Genomic DNA, 23206 nt, shown 5'->3' on the forward strand with positions numbered 1-23206 from the left:
TATCCTAGTTAATGACCATAAAATTGCACATTTCAGAGGGTATGAAGGGTTTGAGTCCTCTGGTGTAAATTCCTCTGGAGTTATTGTGCCTAATGGCACTAAATACTCGGTGGCCACTTATTCAAAAGGAAACATTTCTCAGAGACTCTAACATAGTGCAGTCTAAAAATATCTGGCATAGTGACATATGTGTTTCAACTGTAACACCAAACACTTCCTCATTTTTCTAAAGCTTTATTATGTATTTTGTTATTATTTATAATTTTTATGATTCTACTTTGTGTATTCCTGTAAATACATACAAATATTTCAGGAAAATATTATCTGTAAGATTCATATAAAAAGAATAGCAGCAGATACCAGTTATTTGTGAATATAAACCCTTTACAAAGTAAATACTAAAACCTCTGGGTATTCAGAACTAAAGATAAATCTACAAGGAACTCAAAAATGTCTTGATCTAGGAATGCACAGTTAAAAATTAAACAACCTAAAATTTGGCTTGTAGTTATGCTTTGAAATCATCAGCAAGTGTATTAAATATATGTTACTATTTGTGGTAGTCAAGTAGGTTAAACTGTTTGCTCATTTACAATGTTTATATATTTATATCATGTTTTTGAGCAACATGATGGGAATTGAATTTTAACCCTGTTTTGAACCTGAGGTTGAACTAGAGACCTCCTGAGGTCCCTTCCAATCCCAGTGTTACCAATATTCCCATAACTGCTTTTGAAATGGCTGCATTTCCCTACCTCCTGCTAGAAAAACAAGGCTGTGATTGTAACCATTTAACCTCTTGAAAACAGCAGTTCTTTTTCACTGTTTATAAATATCAAATACAAGCTGCTGTAGGGGAAAATGTCAGACTAAACTAGTATGACTGAAACATTATGTAAAATACCAAATTTTTGGAGAAATAGGAAGTCTTAGTCCTACACTTCCTGAAAATAGTAGAATGTGGGACCTGGCTCTTTGATGAATTTTCTATATTACAACATTTTGTCAGACATTTTAAATGTAAAAAATTAAAAGGAATGTGATGGATAATGGTAAAGTAAAATGGTTGCTCCCAGAAGGCACAAAGTTGTTGATTTAATTGTCATTAGCATTTAGACCATATTCTTTGAGTGGTTTCTGTTATACCTGTGTTTCACAGAGGCAGTCCCTAAGTTACTTCCAGGTTTAATGCAGTCTTAATGTCAAAGTACAGCTTGTATTTGTTAAGTGAATTTAGCTGAACACATTAGAAGTGGGGCAAGTTTGGTGATGGGAGTAATGAGATTCCCTTCTGTTACCCTATGTATCAAACATTTCTGGGTAGACACTGGGTTTTGTGGTGACAAAAGTGTCAGTTTTTCATCTTCAACATACTTTGAGAGTAACTTCTCAGAATTCATGCTGTGTTTTGCTTCTGGAGCTGGAACTGGATAAGTTTATATTAAGTGAGTCTGTCTAGAATCAGCATCGTGACAGTTGTAATAGAACTCCTCAGGGCTGTTGCTCTTATTCCTCACAGCCATAGCAGGCAACGACAGCTGAAAGGTTGGGAGTTTATGGGCTGCCAGAACTGGCCCATGTCTTGGAGAGCTGCCAGTTAGTCTGCCTAATGTCACAGGAGCCTGATTTTTAGATTTGCTGTTGTTTTGTTGGCCTTGTATTAATCCTCTAATTCATGTTCTCAAATAAAAGCATTCCAACAGATTTCTCAGTGCAAGCACTTAGCAAAGGCACTGAAGCATTGGTATAATTCACCTGTGCATGCTGTAGGCAGCCAACCATTAAATGACAGATTTTCCTTGGGTCAATACCATACACCCTGAAAATTGGGTCCAAACCATCTTGAGTTAAGTGTTGATGGTGGCATTTTGTTATAACAACTGTATTTTGTGAGTCAGGTTGGTTCCCTTTTCTTATAGATTTCCTGTTTTCTTTGATTAGCTTGTCTTCTGATCATGCCCATAACAGGGGTACAAACCTATTTGCTAATGCATTCTTCGATGAGTTCTTGGATTCTTCCTTTTATTGGACTTTGGCCTGATATGTTGTATCAAGTTGCCCTTTCAGGAATGTTGTTTGAGGAAAGTGTAGTAATTACATTGGAACAGTCACTAATAGGCAGGCAATGTCGGTGCAGCAGGATTTATATGTCCTGGTTTCCTGGGAGAGGTACTTTAGGGGACTTGATTTCTGAAGAAATTGATAATTAGTGATCCTTTTAAATCCTGAGTCCTGTTCTGCATATATTTCATCATGAAATACTACTTATTAAAAAAAAAGTAGCAGAGATATTTGATGACAGCTCATGAGGAAAAAGCGGTGATTTAATCTACTAGGTGCTATTTATATGTTCAAATGTCTCATGTTTCCTGTCTCTTGTAATAACCAGAAAATAACTTACAGAAAGTTACAACAAACCAGTTCTACACATGTAAGAAGCTACAGAAGGGCTGACATAAATTGCAGCTGTCAAGGTTTTGTTATTGCATTCAGTATGGGGAAAGTCCCAGTCAAGTCTTTTATGAGCTGTTGTGTAGTGAGGCTTGTGGTGTGAAGAATACACTAAATGTCAGATGCCAAGGAGTAGGCAGTGGAAACGTGGTTCAGTTGATGGGGTAGAGATGCAGCTGCTTCAGACTCTGTCTCTGTGCAGTCCTTGGGTCCCAGTGTCCCCTGGCCTTGGGGCAGGCAGCTGGGACCCCTGCCATGGGCTTTGCTGACCTGGCTGGTCCAGGAATGCACCTGAACACATCACCCTACTCACAGGTGAGCTGTGGCTGCTCAGATGGGCAAAGCTGCAAAACAAGAGAGCAGATCCTCTGAGTAGAGTCTGCACCTTAGCAAGTTTCCTTTATGTTTGTCTTAAATATTACTGTTATTATGGAATATAGTATTCCAATATACTTCTCTGGCTTATTTGTAGCTATCTTCCCTCTCCCACTAAAAATATACACTTGGAGGCTGCATTGTGTTTTCCTGTGCTAAAATAAAAGGAGTCATTCTGCTGTGCCCGGGAGGGGTTGTTGGATTTGAATACTAATATCAGACTGCAATAAAATTCAGAAAGACATTCTTCTGTGAGGAGCATACAATTTAATTCTTACAGAAAAAAACTAATTAAGTCAGAGGCAAATGGTTCTGTGATTCTGAGGCTTATTGCTAAGGCTACTGGATGTTACTTTGCTTTGACTGTTACTCACAGTAATGAGAATGTGGATGTTTAGCATTGAAAAGATGCCTGGCTTCCTTTCCACTATGTTAGAGAAAAAGAAAAAAGAAATATTTCTTTCTCCTTTTGTGTCTACAGAAGAATGTATCAGTTATGCCAATGGCTCAAGCTATTATTATTATTATTATTTAATTTCAAAACATACCTCAGAAGATCCTCAGTTTTATAATGAACTTGGGAGCTGTGTAGTAGAAAACCACTAACTGGATGGATACTCTTAATAACATGTAGTGTCCCACTGACACAGCTTTCTTCAGTAAAATTCTGTAGACTTCACCTCTGAATTATAATGTGAATGTGTGCAAAGTGTATATATATTCAAAATTAATTAATTGTTTAGTCTAAGGAGTAAATATGTATTCAAAATTTTAATATAAATGGGAAGATGCTTTGTAAAATGCAAAGTATAAATACATCTTCACTCTTCAGCAGTTTTAAATTTGTATGCTATAGCAAGTCTATGTTGCTTTCTTTGACCATATTAATAAATGTAATATGCATTTTCTATTTTATATTTCTTATTACACAGTGTGTCTATTATGTAGGCCACTGTTATGTGATTAACACTCTAACTGCATTTCTGTGCTGTATTAGCAGACCTTTCTTCACATTTGTATAGTGTCCTTTTACATAATGTGGAATAATATGAAAGCTTCTCATGAATTCCTCTGTTTCGAGAAATGAACTGGTTATTGTTTGTTATTATGAGAAGCAACTGGAACTAATATATTTATTTCTTGTAATAGTGTTTATGCAGGGACCCTGAGATCATGCACGTTAAGCTTTTATTGTTACTTTCTCAGCTCCTTTGTTTTTCTAGGTGATGTAAAATAACATAATAGAATCTTTGGATTTGGGAAAATGCTGGGCTTTTCAGTCCAGATACAAAACAAAACAAAAAAAAAAAAATCAGACTGAACAAAAAGAGGTAATTTCATTTATTTGGAAGTCACTTTAGTCAATATTGCAGGTTGGTCTCAATTGTTTAATTATTTTTGAAATAAGCTCCTGGAGGTATTTCTTTTCTCTCTCAGCCTATACAAAGGTCATTCACATGTCAGATATCTCCTCCCACCAAAATACAAAGTTGACATTTACAGTGGTGAAAGAGAGGAAAATTATTTGAATGAAAGCTGCATTCTAAAACTTTGGTTTCTTTTGAATGGTCATCAAACACTGATGATGCTGATGTAGTGAGAAGTAGGACCTGTTGTTTGGGTTTGCTTCCTACTAAATAAACAAGTGGAAAAGAGTGATTGATAGGGAAAGCAAATTAACTCGAATTGCAGTTTTGAATATAACAGGTTCTAAAACACATACCATATAAGATTTTTGGGTTTTTTAGGCACAATTTGCTATTTAGTTATTTGGCAGATTGAATTTTCTTGTACAATAGCATGTTAATATTTTTTTAAATTTGTGCTGCAGTAATGTTTGCAGACTCAAGTAAGTTAGGAGCCTTTTTCATGAGAGATGCTGTACAAGCACATTGTGAAAGCACTCAAGCCCTGGGGTGCTCACAGTCCTAATAGAGAGTGAATGGAAGATGCCAAGAGAAGCAATGGTAGGGAGGTGTGGAGCAGCTTTCCAAGGTCTGGCAGCAAAGTCGAGAGTGTAAGCATGGCTGTAAGACAAGTGCCCTCTCCATGAAGCTGTAATAAATTCTTCACAAAGCAGATCAGATTTAAATTTTTTTTATTTTTTTTTTTTTTTTTTTGGTGAAATATTTATGATTTCTGTTCCAGCAGAGTCTTAAACTGAGTTTATTGAAGACTGCTTTGCAAGTAGCAATGGACTAGCTCTGACATTATTGTTGAGCAGGATAGTATGAAATAGCACATGGGACCATTAATTTGTTTTGCTTTTCTGCATGACTTGTGCTCTGATAATCACGCTGAATGTTACTGGGTCAGCTGTTCAGCAGATAGAAACTAGCATGGTCTTACTGATTATTATTTTTTTTTCTGAGAATAATTCTCATAGATTAGTTGAGAATCTTGCACTTTTTGTTGGTTTCACATGAGTGATTTTGAGCATTCATAGTATTTTAGTTTGTGTTTTTTGCATATGTAAAGTGATTACTGGTAACTTTGTGTTGTTAATGATATTTTAATTTATTGGTTCTTAAATACCAGATGTTAAATGAGAGTCAGAATTCCTCTCTACATCTGTCACCTTTCTTATTTTTAACACAATTCAGCAAAATCTCAGTCTTCTTTTGGATCTGACCCACTGGAATCTGGAAGTAAATTTAAACTCACATTTTTGCATACTCCAAGTCTCACCAACAAACATTCCACAATTTCAGAGACAGATATAAAATTTTCAATAACTGCAGAACTGAAATGTAGCCCAGCTCTGTTGCATATTTAATTAGAGAAGACCCTGCAGAGTACTCTGAAGATAATGAAATTCTCATGTGTTGAAAATCTATGGAAATTTAGTTTCCTTTAAAACTGGTACTTTTTAAACAGGTAATCTGAATATTGATCTGATTGATAAAGTGAAGGTGAGGTGTTTCAGGTAAGACATATAATAGTTTAGAATAAATGGTCAATAACTTTCCCTTTTGTATGACCATAGGTGACTTCACCAGTGATCTATTAGATTGTGGATTTTTATTAAATAATATTAGAGTTTTATATGCTTTTCCCTCTAGAATATTACTCAATATGAACTCTACAATTTGATAGACAGCAAGTCCAGTTTCTGTCTTTTTTTTTTAATAAAGAAATATTTTATTGAAAAGAATGTTAAATGTAGTTTTATGTTAAAAGACATCTGTAATTAGTTGCAGCATTTGCAGGCAATGTGTTTTTTTTGCACAGAGAATAATGAATATTCAATACTCTTTAATTGTTTATTTTAAACAGCTTAATGAGCTTCACAAAGGCAGGAAAACAGTGAAAAATGTAAACTAGAATAATAAGAATGCTTTGATTATATTTTCTCACTGACTATCAACAGCCTCTGAGTGAAATGCTTCTTGTGATTATATTTTTCAACGGTGAAGCTGACACAGCTTTTCTGAGAACTGCCCTCCTGGCAGTGGGAAGGGACCGACACCTCTCTGCAGCAGGGCTGGTGCTGGGATATGCAGATACAGTTGCCACAATGGCTGATTATTCAGTATAGCACACTTCAGATGTGCATGTGAGAGGCTGCCTTTTGGGAGTGAGAAAAAACATCCCAGGACTTTCTGAGCACTCTAAACAAGAAGATGGCTTTGCCAGTCTCTGCCATTATTAACACAGGCTGCTGAGCACCTGCTTTTGGGAACCACTTTTCTGGATATGTTTATCAGTATAGACTATTTAAACAAGAATGTATCAATTATATCTTCTTAGCTCTGCCCCTGATTAATGGTTTTAGTATTAACTGGAGTAAGAAATTTATTGGCAAACAGTGCTTTCTTGACTACTTAGGTGTACAAATTATAAAGAAAGAAGAAGAAATCAAAAGTAACCTTAATTTTGTGAGTTGAACTGTTAATCTCACTTGAAGGAACAATTAGCATATTCTATTCCATAGTAAAAAAAAATAATCTTTGAAGAATAACAAGTGTAAGATCTTGGGAGAGCGTCCAGAAAGCCCCACAGCAGAGGAAACATCCGAGTCCTGTTATCCCACTTGTAAAATATATTTCCCCATTTGCTTTGCAGTACTGTGTCTTTTCTTCCATATACAAACTGGGATGAATTCATATTGCTGATTATCTCAAACTGGTAGTTTCACCTTTTTCTGCATTAGTTCTCTTTCTAAATAGAAACTGTAATGTGCCTGTCTTACCAAAAAGTGTGTAATTACTTACAAGTTAATCTGGCAACTAAATAAAGATTTTAAATGTGGATTAAAAAAGGACAGTTGAATAAATCCAACAATTACTACTGCAAAATATTTAGAGACAGATGTTAGGAAGCTAAGGCTTGTGTATTATTTTTCTAATAGATTGGGGTTTGGTGGGTTGTTGTTTTTTTGTGGGTTTTTTTTTTTTGGTTTTTTTTTTTTTTTTTTCCTCAAAGGAGCATTATCTCTCCTCTTTTTGATTCTTTATACCCAAGGGGTAGCTGAATGTAAATGATAGTTGAAACTTCCAGATCAGGCATGTTGCTAAACAGCTGTCCTTCTCTTGAGCTCTTTCATGAAATGTTATGAAAATGGAATTTCACAGCCCTTACTATTGAGTAGCTGGTAAATAAATATACAGCTAAGGGAAGGATTCTTAGAGTGAGACAGACAATAGGTGACTGATTCTTAGGGAGACCAAGGAGTGAATTTATACTGGTGATATAGAATAAAGAAAATTGTAGCAAGCCATATTTTTATATACTTTAACATATTAGTGCAGCTAAATAAAAAAAAGGGAAATGAAGTGTTTTTTTTTCAGCTATGGTACCTGTTTCCTTCTAAGGAAATACTGTCAAAACAAGTGAGATCTCATATTTTTGTTTTGTGTTTTGTTAAGAGGAATGTTTTGCAAATCATAGGGTAAGAAAAGACAATGTTTTGTTGAAGATTTAAAGTAAAATTTGTTTCAATGAGAGTAAAATGTTTATTATATAAACAAACTCACCATGTCACTCTAGTTTTATAGAACTGACCCAACAATGAAATGCAATATGTAAATAATCTACGTTCATTGTGAACGGTATGTTTAGTTTTAAGGACATGTTCCATTTAGTGATCTAAATGATGATAGTTCAAGTAAAATCTCGTTGTTGTTTAAATGAGGCTGTATTCACTCAATGTAGGGTGATAGATGCTGTTTTCTATTCCACAGATATAATAAAGAACCGACTTCACTGGATTTGCTATCCTGTCAGTTAGTGGGCTTGGGACAGATTCACCTGGAGATATTACACATGTAGCATTTAGGATCTACAAGGCCTGCTGGGTTTTACTGTCCTTCATCTTCCAATATAAAGCACACAAAGGAAAATCTAAAATTATTTTTGTTTGAACTATATAAACTGTATATTCATTACAAATGAAATGAAATTTGAGACTAAACATGAACAGTGAGGGCAGGAAAAGGACACTTATTCTCTTTCCTTTCTGCTTTCCACTGCAGTCATTGCTCTGGTAAGCCATTTGCTGTCTCTTGATTTTACTCCCATCTATTCCAGAAACATTTCTGAGCAGGCACTTGGCCTACAGCTCTGGGGAAGTGGTAATTGCAGGCAGATGCACACTGACAGCCACTTCTCTGGCTTCTAGGTAAATATTCTGTACAGGGGAACTCTCTTCTAGTAGTGGTGCACTCTTAAGCATTTTTGAAGAAATCAATTAATTTTGCATTCTTGAAAGTTTTTGAGATTTGTGCAAGATTTCACTCAGAACTTTTTTCCAGCTGCTAATCAAATAAAAACCATCATAAGTTCTTAGGTTATTCACAAAATTATTTTGCAGTATTGGTTCCTTCTCAAAAGCTGATACTCTACAGTGGCAAACACCAACTAAATTCCTCTACACCACTGTGTGGTCTATTCCCTGCATTTAATTTCTAAAATTCTCTGCTATTAATATAAATATTTTAAAATATATTCTGGGAGGGAAACAGACCTCATATGGATCATTTAGGAAAAAAACAACTATATAGACATTCTTGAGGTATTTTTGAGTGCAATGTTAAATAAACCAAACCATGGATAGCTAAAGAGCTATAAAAAAAATGTGTTTCTATTTGCAAGGTTATACATCTGAAAGATGAAGAACAGGAGAATTTGTTCCCTAACTTACCAAGTAGAAGCATGGCTACATGTTCAAAAAGATTAAGGTGTTTCTAGTATTGCCACAGATTGCTTTTTGGTTGTGTCTGAAAATGCAGATGTTACATGCTGATCTGCTGGATTAATTATGATTGGGGATAATTCTAAAAATTATGGCACTATTTGACACTGATTTATAAGATCCACGGAGAATACAGAAGGCAAATCTCACAAAAGTTTTTTCAAGCTTAGCTCTAAAATACCATTTTTTTGATACCTGGAAAAATTCAAGTTGCTAGAAAATTGGTCTGCTTTTTTTTAATGAACTCTATCTTTTCAATGTAGTGTAAAGAAGTAATTATTGAATTAGCATACAAAGTAACCTTTCTAAGGAGCATACTGAATATTTTAAGCTATTATTAAACTTTAACTTTTTTTTTCTCTACCTCCCCCTGTCCCAGGATGCCTTTGAGGTAATGGCTGAAAATTATGAGTTCAAAGAAAATGAAATATTCTCCCTGGAATTTTTAAGGGCAGCTTCTTTGCTGAAATCTCTTCCATTTTCAGTAACCAGTATGAAAGATATACAAGGGTTGCCCTGTGTGGGAGACCAAGTCAGAGATATCATTGAGGTAATGTACTTGTGAATTATCTGCCAATTGATTCTTTTACAGATCAGTATTTACAGGTCACTGAGACGAGCACTGGTACGCCTGTGTGTGTGTACAAACTTTCTGCATTTTCTGTAATAGCAATGTGGTATCTATGCTTCTAACACAAAAACAAAGAATGAAATGATATTTGGAAACCTTTTTCATAACACAAGACTCTGTCATGGAACCCCCACTCTTAGGAATTAGGGTTGCAAGTGAATAAATACAAGGGAATAAATAAAGCAGTATCAATTTGTATGTAATTTCTAAGGGCTCACTCTGATTTGGATGCAACAGGTTAACTGTTAATAGTTTTGTTCATGTGACTTCTGCCCTTGGCAACTTCACTTTACTCACCTGAATGCTTTAATAGAAATTCTCTTTTTTGTGGAAGTGGTAAATATTTTAGCACTTTAATGTTAAATCTTACCCTTCTACGTTATAGCAAGTTATATATAGTTATAGCAGAGCCTTTTATCCAGGTGATGGATGAACTCTCCATTCTTTCTGGAACTTGGAGTATTCCCTGCATTATTCTTTAGTTCTTAACCTTTTCAGGACCCACATCTCGGAGTGCTGCTCAGGGGTCACTGCTGAGTGTTGTGCTTTGCTCTGGCTCCTCTTTTGCCCCAATCCAGCAGTTGAGAATGCAGCCTCTGGAGTGCTTTTAGTACCTTCTGTGTGAGGGCTGGGACTGCAATGAAGATCCCACAGAAAATAGGATGGTTTCTTGGGATTGTTTTGTCAGTTTTGTTTTTAATTTTCATGAGAAAGACTAACATAAAGGTACACTCCAGGAAAAAGTAGTGTTTGTTCTTACAATGGTCTTATTTTTGAGAGTAGAAAACTCAACCAATAATGAAATCTAATTTTCAGGACAAGTAATTGATAGCTTGTAATAAATAACTGCTTTCTGGCTGTGTCTTTATGAGTAAATAAGTACTGTGGAATATATTCTATGGTCCCAGTTTCTACTTCATCCTTGAGTAAATTTATGAGTAAGTAAGGACTGTGAAATTTATTCTGTGGTTCCAGTTTCTCCTTCATCCTTCAGTAATTTTCTTTCTTTAAAAGGGTTGCAGAATTTGATCCTAAGGGAATAAAACAATATGCTTGCTAGGGGTTCTTTTATTGATTAATAAAGATTGATAAAACTTGATTTTAGATTATTTCACTACATCTTATAAATGTAGTAAGATCTTATAAATAATTTTTAATTTTTTTTATAAGTAATATTTTTTTTTGTTTAGGAGATTATTGAAGAAGGAGAGAGTTCTAGAGTTAAAGAAGTGTTAAATGATGAGCGATACAAGGCATTTAAGGTAATTCTTTCGAGTTTTGTAGCTGCTGCTTAAAATTTGCCTCCCTTTAGTAGAACTTGGACAAAGGCATCATATTTATTAAAAAGGGACAACCAATATCAAATAAAAAGAAAGACAGGTCTTGAAAAAAAGAAAGGCACATCAAGAAACAGGGACAAGGAATAATGTGGAATATCTATTTTTAATTAATGTGATGTATACATAATTGCTCTTAAGTGATGTAATGTAACTTACTCTTTGCTGTAAGTTTAATGTGATGTTGGTTTCATTTCTGCCTCAGCTGTTTGTAATTTTAAAACTACTTTATTTTATTCTGGAATTAAGAAAATACTGGGTGAAGAAGATGACTCAGATCTATTATAATGCTCTTTTGTGTGAGGCAGGAGGACTGGAGCTGTTTCTTCCCTAGGTACATTGCAGAATCTTAGTCACACAAATTCATAGTTGCAGGGAATGAAAACCACATAAATATTGCAGTTCCCATTACTGAAATATTTATTGAATTCTCCATTGGAAACATGTAAGATGAACAAACATTTAAAGAAAATTTTATCTGCATTTTTGATCTCCATAAATACCTTCTGTCTTTAGAAAAATTAAAACTGAGTCAAACAAATGGGACTGTTAAATTCTCCCTGGCATCACTCACTTTTGCTTCAGCTGTCCAAAGGCTCTTCCATTCTCTCTGACTTACAATACAGGTATGGAAGGGTGTTCAGAGACAGCTGTTGATGCCATTTCTAGCAATATTCAAAAAGAGGTGTAGATTCACATGTATAGAAGGATCCCAGAAGCAGACTTGCTTATTAATGCATGATTGCATTACAGCATGATGAGGAACAGCTATTAAACCTTACACTTCAGAGTTTAAGAAAATCTCATGGAGATTAGAATAAAACCTATCAGGAGACAAATTATCTCAAATACACTTTATGCCTTGTTTCACATGCAAAATAAAACAAATTTAGATGCCTCTCTTCTTAGCTGAGCATACATCTCAGCACTTTGTCTAAATTAGTTGTAATCAGTTGTTCCCACCAATTTTATTATGAGATTCTAAGAAGAACCTTGTATTAGTGAATTCCTACATTTTACTGTTTAGCATAGTCCTGGTACCTGCTGCTTCACTTATCATGACTTAAAAGATCATTGCTGGCCCCAGGACCATGGTTATCAAATGACTGAATTGAATTATAGTCAATGTTTTAGGTGTAGGGATATGAACTGACAGGGTCAGTTTGCTTTCTTACATAAGTGGGTGCTGCAGAGATTGAGTTTGTGTAATTGGCTTCACCAGCTGAAAAGAAATGTGCTCTCTGTTACTTGTGTACACTGCTGGCAGCATCTCTAGCATCTAAAAACATGCTAAGTAACAATGAATCTAAGTCTGGAGAGAAAAAAACACAATTTTGGTTTTTTCCCCCTAAAAATTTGGGTGCATAGAATCCTCTTTCTTTAGTTCTTTGTCTCAGTATTAATTAAATCTCCTAGAATCATTTGAAACCCAGTAAAAGACCCTTTTGAAAATATTTCAGCACTAGCAAAAACATTAAAAGATAACAATCTAAGTATTTAAAAGATCATATCCTATTATAAGCACCTGTGATTCAGACATGAGTAGGTAATTTCACATATATACAAAATGTAAGACATTTAATATTTAATATTATCAAATATTTTAATTTTTATTTTTTAAATCTTAATTATTTTCAAGGAATTAATATCTTCACAGAAACACAAAATAAAGGGGGCTTGCTTTAGAATGTATGGAATTTAGAGGTTGTAGATTCAATGGAAAAGAGCAATTAGTTATTAATGTCTTACACAGCTACTCACTGAATTCCATAAAAGTGCAAAGCAAGGTGGAGAGCTACAGCATTGACAAACTGAACATAAAGAATGTGCTTTAGGCAAGCATGAAAGTTTTCCCTCTTGCTTTCATATCAGTGTTCATCTGGGATAGTGATCCAGTGAATAATGCTTACAGCTGAGTAGATTTTGGAGTGTTTTAGGGTTTTTTTTTGTGTGTCAATTTTTTTGTTTGGGGATATGTGTGTGGGGTTTTCCTTTTTATTTTGGGCCTTTTTTGTTTGGGGTTTCTTTGGTTGTTTTGGTCTTTGTTTTTGGTGTTTCTTTTTTGTTTGCTACTTGTTTTTTTTTTTTCCTTTTTTTTTGGTTTGAGAGCTGGTAGTGCATATAGCACAAAGCCATAATGTCAGTCAAATTATAGAGATAATCTTGTGATATCTCTTATTCTATCTGGTCAGTGTCAGGGAATCAAGCTACCTAATGTTGCTGTTTGCACATCTATTAAGAAATTGAGTAAAAATAGAGATTAATACTGTTATTTCAAACCATAGTTAAATGTGTAGATTTTAGTAAATTACATAAAGGGGCTGGGACTACTGCTGTATTTTTGTTTAGATTTCATGTTAATGAGAACTGTCCATGTATAAAACCAGTTCTCTGTTCAATGTAGTCATGCAAAGAAGGGAAACTGAATTTATATGTTTGTATCACACTATTTATCTTCAGTGTAGGATTAACTCTGCCCATTGCTTTCCTTGAGAAACTTTATTGTTGCCTACTTATTATAAATTCACTGCTCCTTTAGAAAACAACATTGAAACATTTTTCTATTGACTTAAGCAATTTACTTCAGTCTTTGGAGTGGGAGTGAAGACATCTGAGAAGTGGTACAGAATGGGTTTGAGAACTGTGGAAGAGATAAAAGTTGAAAAGACCCTGAAGCTGTCAAAAATGCAGAAAGCAGGTAAGGTGAGGTGCCATAAAAACTGTGCTCTAAGAACTTGATAACAGACTCACAGGGGAAGGCAAAGCTCGTGTATACATCTGTTCTCTTGCTGCAGTCTTGTGAATGCTGAATTATTAGGTGAAAATATTTGGAGCAGTTGAGCTCCTAATTAAAAATGGTATCATTCAAAACATAGGAATATGCATATTTTTAAATTGCTTGCACAGGTACCGAATGAAATCTCTTATACACAAAACTATTAATGGTTCATTATTGCATAGATTGTGAAAAAATTATGAAATTGGGAAAGCCCAGAACTACTTTTCAGAGGAGATCTGCCTCCCTCAAGGCAGCCCTAGTTTACTGATAAATCTAGATTTGTAATAAAGTACTTATAAAATTTTTTCTACAGTCCTAGCATATCTTAAGGTTAACATGTTACATATGGTCACATGAATAATATTCCTTCTCCAAGGATTTTGTGTGTATGCACTGCTTCCCTAAATGAATGAACTAATTTAAACAAAGACATCAGTTACATTAAGGAAAAAATATCCCATAATATGACATTAAAATAATGTCCCTTTATTTTTGCATTGAATTTGTCATCTCAGACTCCTTTAGATCAGATTTCTTGTATTTGTGCTCCTTTGTCCCTTTTTCTTTTACATGTCAATATTCAAATGTGAAGCAAGCTGCCATACTGGGCTCTTTCAACACAAGCTCTGTGATCAGAAATAAGATAGCTGGGGTATTTCACATACTTCTGGGCTCTGTACTTGTGTAGAACACCATAACTTTGGGAAGACTGCCTCTTGAAACAGTACATTCAAAAATGCTATTGATGGGAGCTAGTAGGGAAGTCAGAGTAACTTATAAATACTCAGGTCCTGAGAAAGTGGAGCAATTATTGTAATTGCTGTATTGACAAATTACACAACAAATTATAATGACAAAAATATGTATAAACTCTTAGGGACAAAGATGAGGGAAGAAAGAGGCTGTCTCTGGCCTGTGATCCCTTGTGCCCCCACCACCTGTGATTTGGGCCTTGAATAATTCTGTGTATACTTTAATGTTTCTCTGGAGTGATCAACACTTTTCACCTTTGATTTCCAGGGATTCTCTACTATGAGGACCTTGTTAGCTGTGTGTCTAAAGCAGAAGCAGATGCAGTAAGCTTGATTGTCAAGAATACTGTGTGTACATTTCTACCAGATGCTTTAGTTACTATAACTGGTGGTTTCAGGAGGTGAGTGAAAAAAAATGAGGTCACTTGGCTGTTTTATGCAGGTGCACTAAAAAAATATGTTTGTGTCTTGGAAAAAAATCAAAGAAGCTTTGTAGGAAAGTATCAGAGTTTGTTTTCAACGTTTTTTGTGGGTTTGTTTGTTGGTTTGTTTGGTTTTTTTTCAAACAGGAGAGCATTTTTATGCCAGTCCCAGGTTCCTGTTTTTGTTGCTGCAGATGGTTAGTTTTACTGGATCTGAATTCCCAACAGTGAAACTATTGTAAGGCCATGGTGAAGGAAAGATACAGCAGACTTAAGGCATTCTGGGTTTGGTTTTTTTGGGAGGAGTGATTTAACAAGATCTTAGTCACATGAGTTTGAAATGTGCTGAGGCAGAGTTTGTACAGTTAGAAGTATACTTGGAATAAACAGTTACTAAAATTACTATAAAGCACTGACTAAATTAAATATATGCTAACATCTTTATCAACAGGATGATCTCGGAACTCCTTTCCTGGTTGATTTTTATTTCTAATAATTTTGGTCTTGCCCTGCAAAACCAAATCAAAAGCTGTTGTTCAGAAAAATAAATTTTTCAGCACTTACTTGAGAGCTTTCTTACAGCCACACAATCTCATAGTACTGAGACTGGGAATGATCTTCAGGAGCTCTGCTTTCCTTGCTCTATTCTCTGTCTCCCCTTATGTCCTCCTTGTTCTACAAATTATGCTCTTAAAAAAAAAATGTAGTCCTTGCTGCTGAATTTGATCCTTTGTAAAACTTTGACTATATTTTAAATTCAAAAGTATCTTTCAAAGATACTTATTCTCGTAGAACTCAAAACTTGCAATTCTGTGACTCTCATGTGCCTAAAACTGATATGAGAACAAAAGACAGAATATTACTAATTAATGTATCACCTGTGTTTTTTAATATTGTCAGCCTAGCCTCAGTCCAGTAATAAATTAAGATCTTATATAATTTATAATTTCTAGAATACAGTGATTGTGTTGAATATTTTTATCATCTTTGTCCCTTTTCACGATATTCATAATTATTCCTTGTATGTCCCATATTTATTGTAGGAATGTTATTGGATTCCAGCTACATAATTTCTGTAAAACTGTGTGATCAACAGGAAGCATTAGGCTTAAGTAGGAACCCTGACCAGAGGTTTAAGTGCAAGATGAAATTTTATGTTCAAAACCTCAAGTGTCCTCATTCTGCGAGTCTTGAAGAGACTCTTCCAATCAGAGATCCTGTGTTATTGGTTACTCAGATGTAACTGATACATCTAGATGGGTCAGAGCCCTACAGGTTATTTACTAAAAAATCCCAGTTTCATCCAATATAATGTATTTGTGAGCTTTGTTGGTAGCATAATTTGCAAGATTTGAATCTCACAAATCAAATATAAGCCTTTTGTCTTGCTTATTATTGTGGGGTGATATGATAGTCATTCTCTTTTTTTATTGAGAATAAGCTTTTGTATTTCTAAATGGGTATATCAAGGCAGAAGATAAATGATTTAGATATCTGTTGATGCCTACTAGTGGGTAATTCTGTATACTAATTACATGCCTTTAACTGTATAAGAATATATTGAACTATAGGTTTCAATTATAGTCCTAAATGATATTTTACCACCCCATGGAAAATAAATGCTGTAGTATAGAATTTCCAGATAACTTGATGGATTGAGATACCTCTTTCAGGCACCTGTATTTTAATTGCTGAGTTGCAATAGGGTTGACTACATCTATTGCTTTTTGCCTGTCTCCTGTAGTGGAAATGCTCTTCAGCAAGAGGTTTGTGTAAGCTTAGTAGCTCACAGTTTTCAATTACCAAATTATTTTTGTTCCTTTCATCAGTGTATAACTATTTTAATAAAATAGGCAAGTTATATAATTTCAACAATTCCCTCATTCTACACCCTGTACACTGCTAATATTAGAGGAAAAATAGCTCACGATTGCTCTGAATGATACACTGATTCTCCAGGACCCAGATCTGCCTTGCTTTGTATTCCTGTTTCATAACTTAGAAAAAAATTATCAGCTGATTGTTTGCTTGTAGATTTTTGATTGGAGAGTTGAAAGTCATGATTCTCATAAACCTTACTATGCAGGAGAAGGGGATGAATCAAAACAAGCAGAACTTCCATAGTGATCTACATCTATGGAGATTAATTAGAGCTGAAAGTTACATTATTTTCCCCAAAGCTATTATGTACACACATGGATGGATATATTTATTGTGTTACTAGATATTTTCCTTTAAATTCCTGAAATGTCACGAAATCAGATGATGCAGAAATTCTTTAAATCAAAATGAAGAAGTACAGTATAAAGGTAAAGTAACTAATAGGATTTGTTCTGTTTTATTTTAAATCCCAGCAATTTTGTTAATGGACTTTTCTTTGGATTGATTTATCTTTCACCTCTAGTCTTTTATATAGCCTCTTTTTCTAGTCTTGTAAAAAAAACCGAATCATGATGGCAACCCTTCATATCTTTCAAATTTGAAATAATTCAGAGGCAGAAATTAATACATTAATGAAATCTAGATAAGTTCATCCCTCGTTGCTTTCCTACAGGAACACTTGTCTAACTGCTGACATTTCTTGAGTTTCAGTGAGTATAGTTTCAATTGAGATGTTGGGAGAATTTTCTTTTTCTTTTTGCATTTCTTTCAACCTTTTCCAACACCTATCTGGGTCATTTTGGAACAGAAATTACAACACTGTAATGCATGGAAATACAGAAATAGAGCAATTGTAGTTATAAAATAAATCACACCCACATGATGTGGAATGTATTTCATTTTCTATTCAGGTAAGGTGCCAGAGAGGGTGACTGTAGAGAAGGAAGAATCAAGGATGCTGATGTGCAATTTAAATTATGCCATGGACAACATTATTAGAAAGCCTGAATCTGCCATGCAAAGTCTGTTTGAATTGGCAAAGTATTATTTTCAGTGCTCAGCCTTTCTTATTTTGAGATTTAAGCTAATAAGACAAATTCTGAGGTGGGCAATAGCACCCCATAAATTACAGAAGACCTGGAGGGTGAAGTATCCCTTCCTACATTAACAGAGGCCCTGGGATGGGAAGAAGAAACCATTTATTCTAATAAGCAACATCCCTGATAAATAATGCACTTGTCCCAGCTATATCCAAGGGAGAAGTGTAGTTTAGACTAATGTACGTTATCACTTTTAAATGAGTTAAACTGTGGACCTGACAACTTTTTTGCCATGGATGTTAAAAGAGTAATTTTATTCCATCAAGAGAATTAAGGACATTTCTGTAGTAATGGCATTATCTCATTTTGTGGATATCATAGCATGTTACAGAACATTTTACTCCTTTTAGCAGTATGTTAATACCATTAATAGTAATATTAGCATTGTTGTAGGGTCATTAGTAATGACAAGTAGAAAAATAACTTCAATGTAAGTTTCATGACAGCGAAAATGAAGGAGTTTTCCCTTTTTCCCTGTAGTTCCATATTAATATATGGCTTCATAGCAATTTCAAGAAAAGGTTGCCATGCACTGGACCATTATGATATTCTGTAAGATCCTGGGTTTTAGCTAACTTGATTTAGCTGCTGATACTTGGTTTTGCCCCATGATGTGAACTAAATTGAATGTTTCATAAGAGCAGAAATACCTGGAGGAAATACTATATCCTATATGTAGTTTATAGTTTCAGTCTCTTTACTGGATGTTCATATGTCAATACATATACCCACATATATATACATATAGCCTCCAAATTTGGCTGAAGAAGTTTAAAAAAGGATCTGGAATAAGAATGACGTACAGTAATAATAATATTTTATATGAACTGCATTTTCAGAGTGGTTTTCTGTGTACCTTGTCCATATGTTTCACAAATTATTTACAAATTAGAGTTCAGTTTTATTGTGCTCCATGTAACACAATATTGGTTAGCTCTGCAGCACTACAGTTGTTTCTCTATGATGTGAGATTGTGGTTGACATATCGTCCACAGGTACTTATTTTTTTTTTAATTATTTAGAGATCCTCTTAGTGTTATGATTTCACTTCTCACTTTCTCAAATATTTTTACTTAGATACACTCTTCTTGGCTTCTCCTACCTTAGCATTTAGAGAAAGTGAGGTAGACTTTCACTCTCCTGAAGGAGAGGCTTTGCTTTGGGTAATTTTTCATATTGTAGTTCTTAAGAAGCTGTTCAAGTGTCTTGGGCATTGCATCATGAAGAATAACTAGTGTATCTTGTCTTTTCTTAATCTTTGTAGGAGGTTAATTTTTCCATGCTGTATCAGTCTTCAGGGAAGTTTTATTCCCAGTCTCTCTTATTGTTAATTCTGTCCTAACATGAACCTGAGTGTAGATCACTATCTCTTTGCTGGAATTTTACATTATCTTTTAGAAATGAGGATCTGATACTCTGTAACATTTGTAGATAAGAATTATTAATAGAAGAGCAATGAAGAGAGCAAAGGACAGGGTGACTGTGTTTTCAGGCACCACTGCCATACTTTTGTATATTACAACGTAAAAAATTCTTTCCTGTGTGCAGTGACATTTCCTACAAGGCAAAGGAATGCATAAAGTAATGACACAGGACAGGATTCTGCTCTTTTCTCTTCTGTACCAAGAAAATAATTTAAAGATATCTCTTCTTTCAATCTTGGAGATCAGATGAAATAGCTGAGACAAAGAAATATTTTGAGAGTGTTTTACAGGTTCATGCAGTGATAAATAACCAAGGTTATTGTGGCACCTTCATTTCAGAAATAAGACTTCTATATGGCATGTGGAATCACATTTATCTAACTGTGCTGGCACAAGTTCATAAAGGATAACTGTGAGATTGAATGTCTGAAGAATATTATGCTTTCCAAGCTTTGGAATATACACAAGACTTTGTGGTTTATTTAATTGAGCTTGTCGTGTGGTTTCTGGCTGAAGTTTTTGATAAATCACAGAACATCTGATCATAAGTTCTGATACTGATAAAAAGCTCTATTTGATCTTTTGGTACTGCATATTCCTAATAAGAGTATTCTTTTGGAGGCTGTAGATGTTCTGCAACGAGGTTAGAATTCCTGACATAACACCAAATTTTTTTTTAGGTTCTCAGAGTAAATGTATTTGAAGTGCTATTATACAAATTGTTGTCTTTTTCTGCAGATCTAGGACTAAAATAGTGTTGGATTTACTTGCTATACTAATAGAATTAATTTTGCAAAACATTATTGCATTAAGTTTTTAGGCAAACTCCTAAGCAAAGATTGCTTGTTCTACTTAGACTTTGTTGTTCTACTTATACAATGTTGTTACAATGTACTTTTGCATTTACACTGTTCTTAGGTACAGTTATTTCTATGTTTTTTTCTTTTTACTCTGAAACACAAACTGTGGTAAGAGAAGATATAAACTGTATCCAGGTACTCAAATCCAAACACTGTAATTTCTGATCACTTTTTTCTACTGCTGTTAAAAGAAATAGATTTTTTAAAATGCTGGTATTTAATTTTTTCCAGGGAGAAATCTGCTATAATGGATCTGTGAGGCACACTGCTTCCTGAACATTCAAGCTGGTAGTTTGCACACCCTCAAAGTTAAGAAGATCCTGGAATAATCTAGTAATTATTCCAGGATCTGCTTAAATAATCTAGCAATTATTCCAGCAACAGACTGGAGAGACTGCTTGGCTGTCATACATGGGTACAGCTTTTCTTCTGATAAACTGTAGCAAATTTTGGATGAGAGTTTTAACCTGGAGATGTTCTAATCTGATCTGGTTGGTTTTAAAGCTTAGTAAAACAGCTTTACTTTCCCAAAAGATTAGAAATGTTTGAACTTGAGGTATTGATATGCTGCAAGTAAAAATATTCTCAGGCAGGAGTTAGAAGCACTGCAACTGTGAAAGAACAGGGATCATCACCAGTTTCTGCTTTTAATTTTCTGTAATCCATTAAAAATTAAGTCAAATTAATGGCTAGCTGAGTCAATGTAAAAGATAATCTATTGGAGTAATTCAGATACTTCCTTTTGTCATTAGAGCTTTGATTATTTTCCCAGTCATTTAATCTATTATTACCCACAATGAATCATGAAGTAGAAACTGATGAATAAGGTATTTGGGAGTGATAGACAAAAAGAACTTTGTAAGAACACATGAAACTTAATAAAATAGAGCACACAGCAGAGCATATACTTTGAAAGTTTTTCAAAATCTTATTGGTTCAACACTTGTACATGTCCTACACTACTTGACCCTTTCCTGCTTTCACAGATTTTAGCTTACTAGAAGGATGCTGTTTAGCTATGCACCTCTCTTATCTCTAAAGCTAGTTCTAGTGATGGGTCAAGCATGGAGCTGGAAATGGAGGTGGCTGATTTCTGCAAAACCAGAAGTTTTACACTCTATGTAAAAAACTCTCTGCCTTAGTCTTACAGTTTCTGTGATCCCCCTCTGCCTCTGGAATGCCTTTGTAAGAGCCTTTACAGGGTTTAGTGTTTTCTGTTTTCTATCAAGTCTGAGGGTGACTGCTAGTAAGTAATCCAGAGCAATACAAGTAATGTTATAAAGCAAGACAAGAAATATCAGACTGTATTATTTTGGGACTGTTACACAAAGTCTCTTGTATTGGTGTTTTCTTTTTTTTTTAAGCTTAATTGGAAAAAATTAGACTGAAAACCAAAACTAGGTGTTTCTATTTCCTTGTCTGGCAATCAGTCTGAAATTTTAGTTATGATACATGATCAAATTTGTTACCATTTCAATCTAGACAAAATTTTAATTTGAAACTGATGAAAGTTTTAAAAGTTACTGCATTGATGGATGCTTTGTGCAAATATTGTTATGCTATAAAAATATTTGTCATTACAGTGTATAAGGAATATTAAAGTGGCATTTTCAAACTGCAAAGGCAAACTTGTGGTGGCAAAGCAGCATATTGCAGGTACATTACTAGAAGTAAGAGAGGGCATTGTCTTAAAAATAGATTATTTTTTTCCACATCTTTGTGTCATGTTCATTTGATAACCAAGTGAATTGAATGTTAAATGAAAAACAAAGTGAGCAATTACTAGAATAGAAGACAGTTTATATCTGAAGGAAGAACAGAATGACAGCTAATAATGGTATTTGAACAATTTTTCATCTTTTGCTTTTTTTCCTTATTTGCTCTGTAAGGTCATTTTCAGTCATTTTTTTCTATGTAAGGGTCAGCCATTTGGCACTTCTAGGTTTCTAAACTACATGGAAATGTTTTTAGAATGCTTGCTACTGCATAAAACCAAAATGTTAATGGCTTCACTAAGTCAAATTAAATTTTAATGGCCATGGTTTAATTTTTCTTTCAGCCCATTCACATCCTTTAAGCAGCATTAAATGTGATTCAGTTGTCTTCTAATATCACAGCTGACCTGAATAGCCTTTTCAATTAGACTTTTAGATGAAGCAGATCTGATACATTCTAAATAAATAAAGATCTCTTTTTATTGGTTAAATGCTGATATTCACAGCTCATTTAATCCTTTTATAGAGATGCAATGTCAAAAGAAGAAACCTTTATTTTGTGCAATACTAGTTATAATGTGCAGAGATGAGACAAAAGATTCACATCTTTGTTTTGTCAGTGAATGGAAATTAAGGAAGAGAAACTCAAAAAGATCTATTTAAGACTTTAAGAAAGATGCATGACTGAGAAGTGATGAAAATTTTTTGACAAGAAGTCACACGCTAAAAGCATTTTATGAAATGGTGTGAAGAATAGTCAGTTAACAATGCACATTCCCCTCAGAAATTTATTCTGACATCTTACAAATAATCTAATACCTAAACAGTAGATGTCCAATGTTTTAAAACTGATTCAGTCTGTACTAATGTAAAATGTTTTAATTTAATCTTTTCATGGATTTAATGTTTGCAACATAGTGCGCATTTTACATAGACAAGAAATGATAGAAATTGTTTTTTTCAAAAGCATCTTTGATGTTTCCATAATTCTGTTTGATGTTAGTTCTCATTTTTGGATGACAGTGTCTCAAAACCTTCACTATGTAGCAGAGATGACTCACTGTGGTAAAACCTGCCCTGTGTATGAGCGCAGGCATGGGCAAAGGGGCTTTGCTGCTCAGCGAGGGGCCCAAGGGAAGCCACCGGGGGATCTGCAGAGCAGGGAGCTGGGCTGAGGGACTCCAGCGGCTGTGGCTCCTGCCAGGGGCTCTGCTCATCGAAATGCAAGCGAATGGGGCTGTCATTAGTGGAGTAGATTTCAGCACCCAGTTCAGCTTTGCCTTTTT

At 34.6% G+C, this 23206-nt stretch overlaps 1 protein-coding gene across 1 annotated transcript in view; it reads left to right on the forward strand.

Moving 5' to 3' along the window:
• The window catches only part of DNTT (DNA nucleotidylexotransferase), an 82329-nt gene that overhangs the window by 10773 nt on the left and 48350 nt on the right, over positions 1-23206 (forward strand). The window contains exons 4-7 of the mRNA XM_031505260.2: positions 9399-9569; positions 10841-10912; positions 13562-13685; positions 14787-14919. Coding sequence (XP_031361120.2) covers positions 9399-9569; positions 10841-10912; positions 13562-13685; positions 14787-14919 — 500 coding nt within the window. The remainder of the gene's footprint in view (positions 1-9398; positions 9570-10840; positions 10913-13561; positions 13686-14786; positions 14920-23206) is intronic.

This window comes from Lonchura striata, chromosome 7 (assembly GCF_046129695.1).
Source record: "Lonchura striata isolate bLonStr1 chromosome 7, bLonStr1.mat, whole genome shotgun sequence".
NCBI classification, from domain to species: Eukaryota; Metazoa; Chordata; class Aves; order Passeriformes; family Estrildidae; genus Lonchura; species Lonchura striata.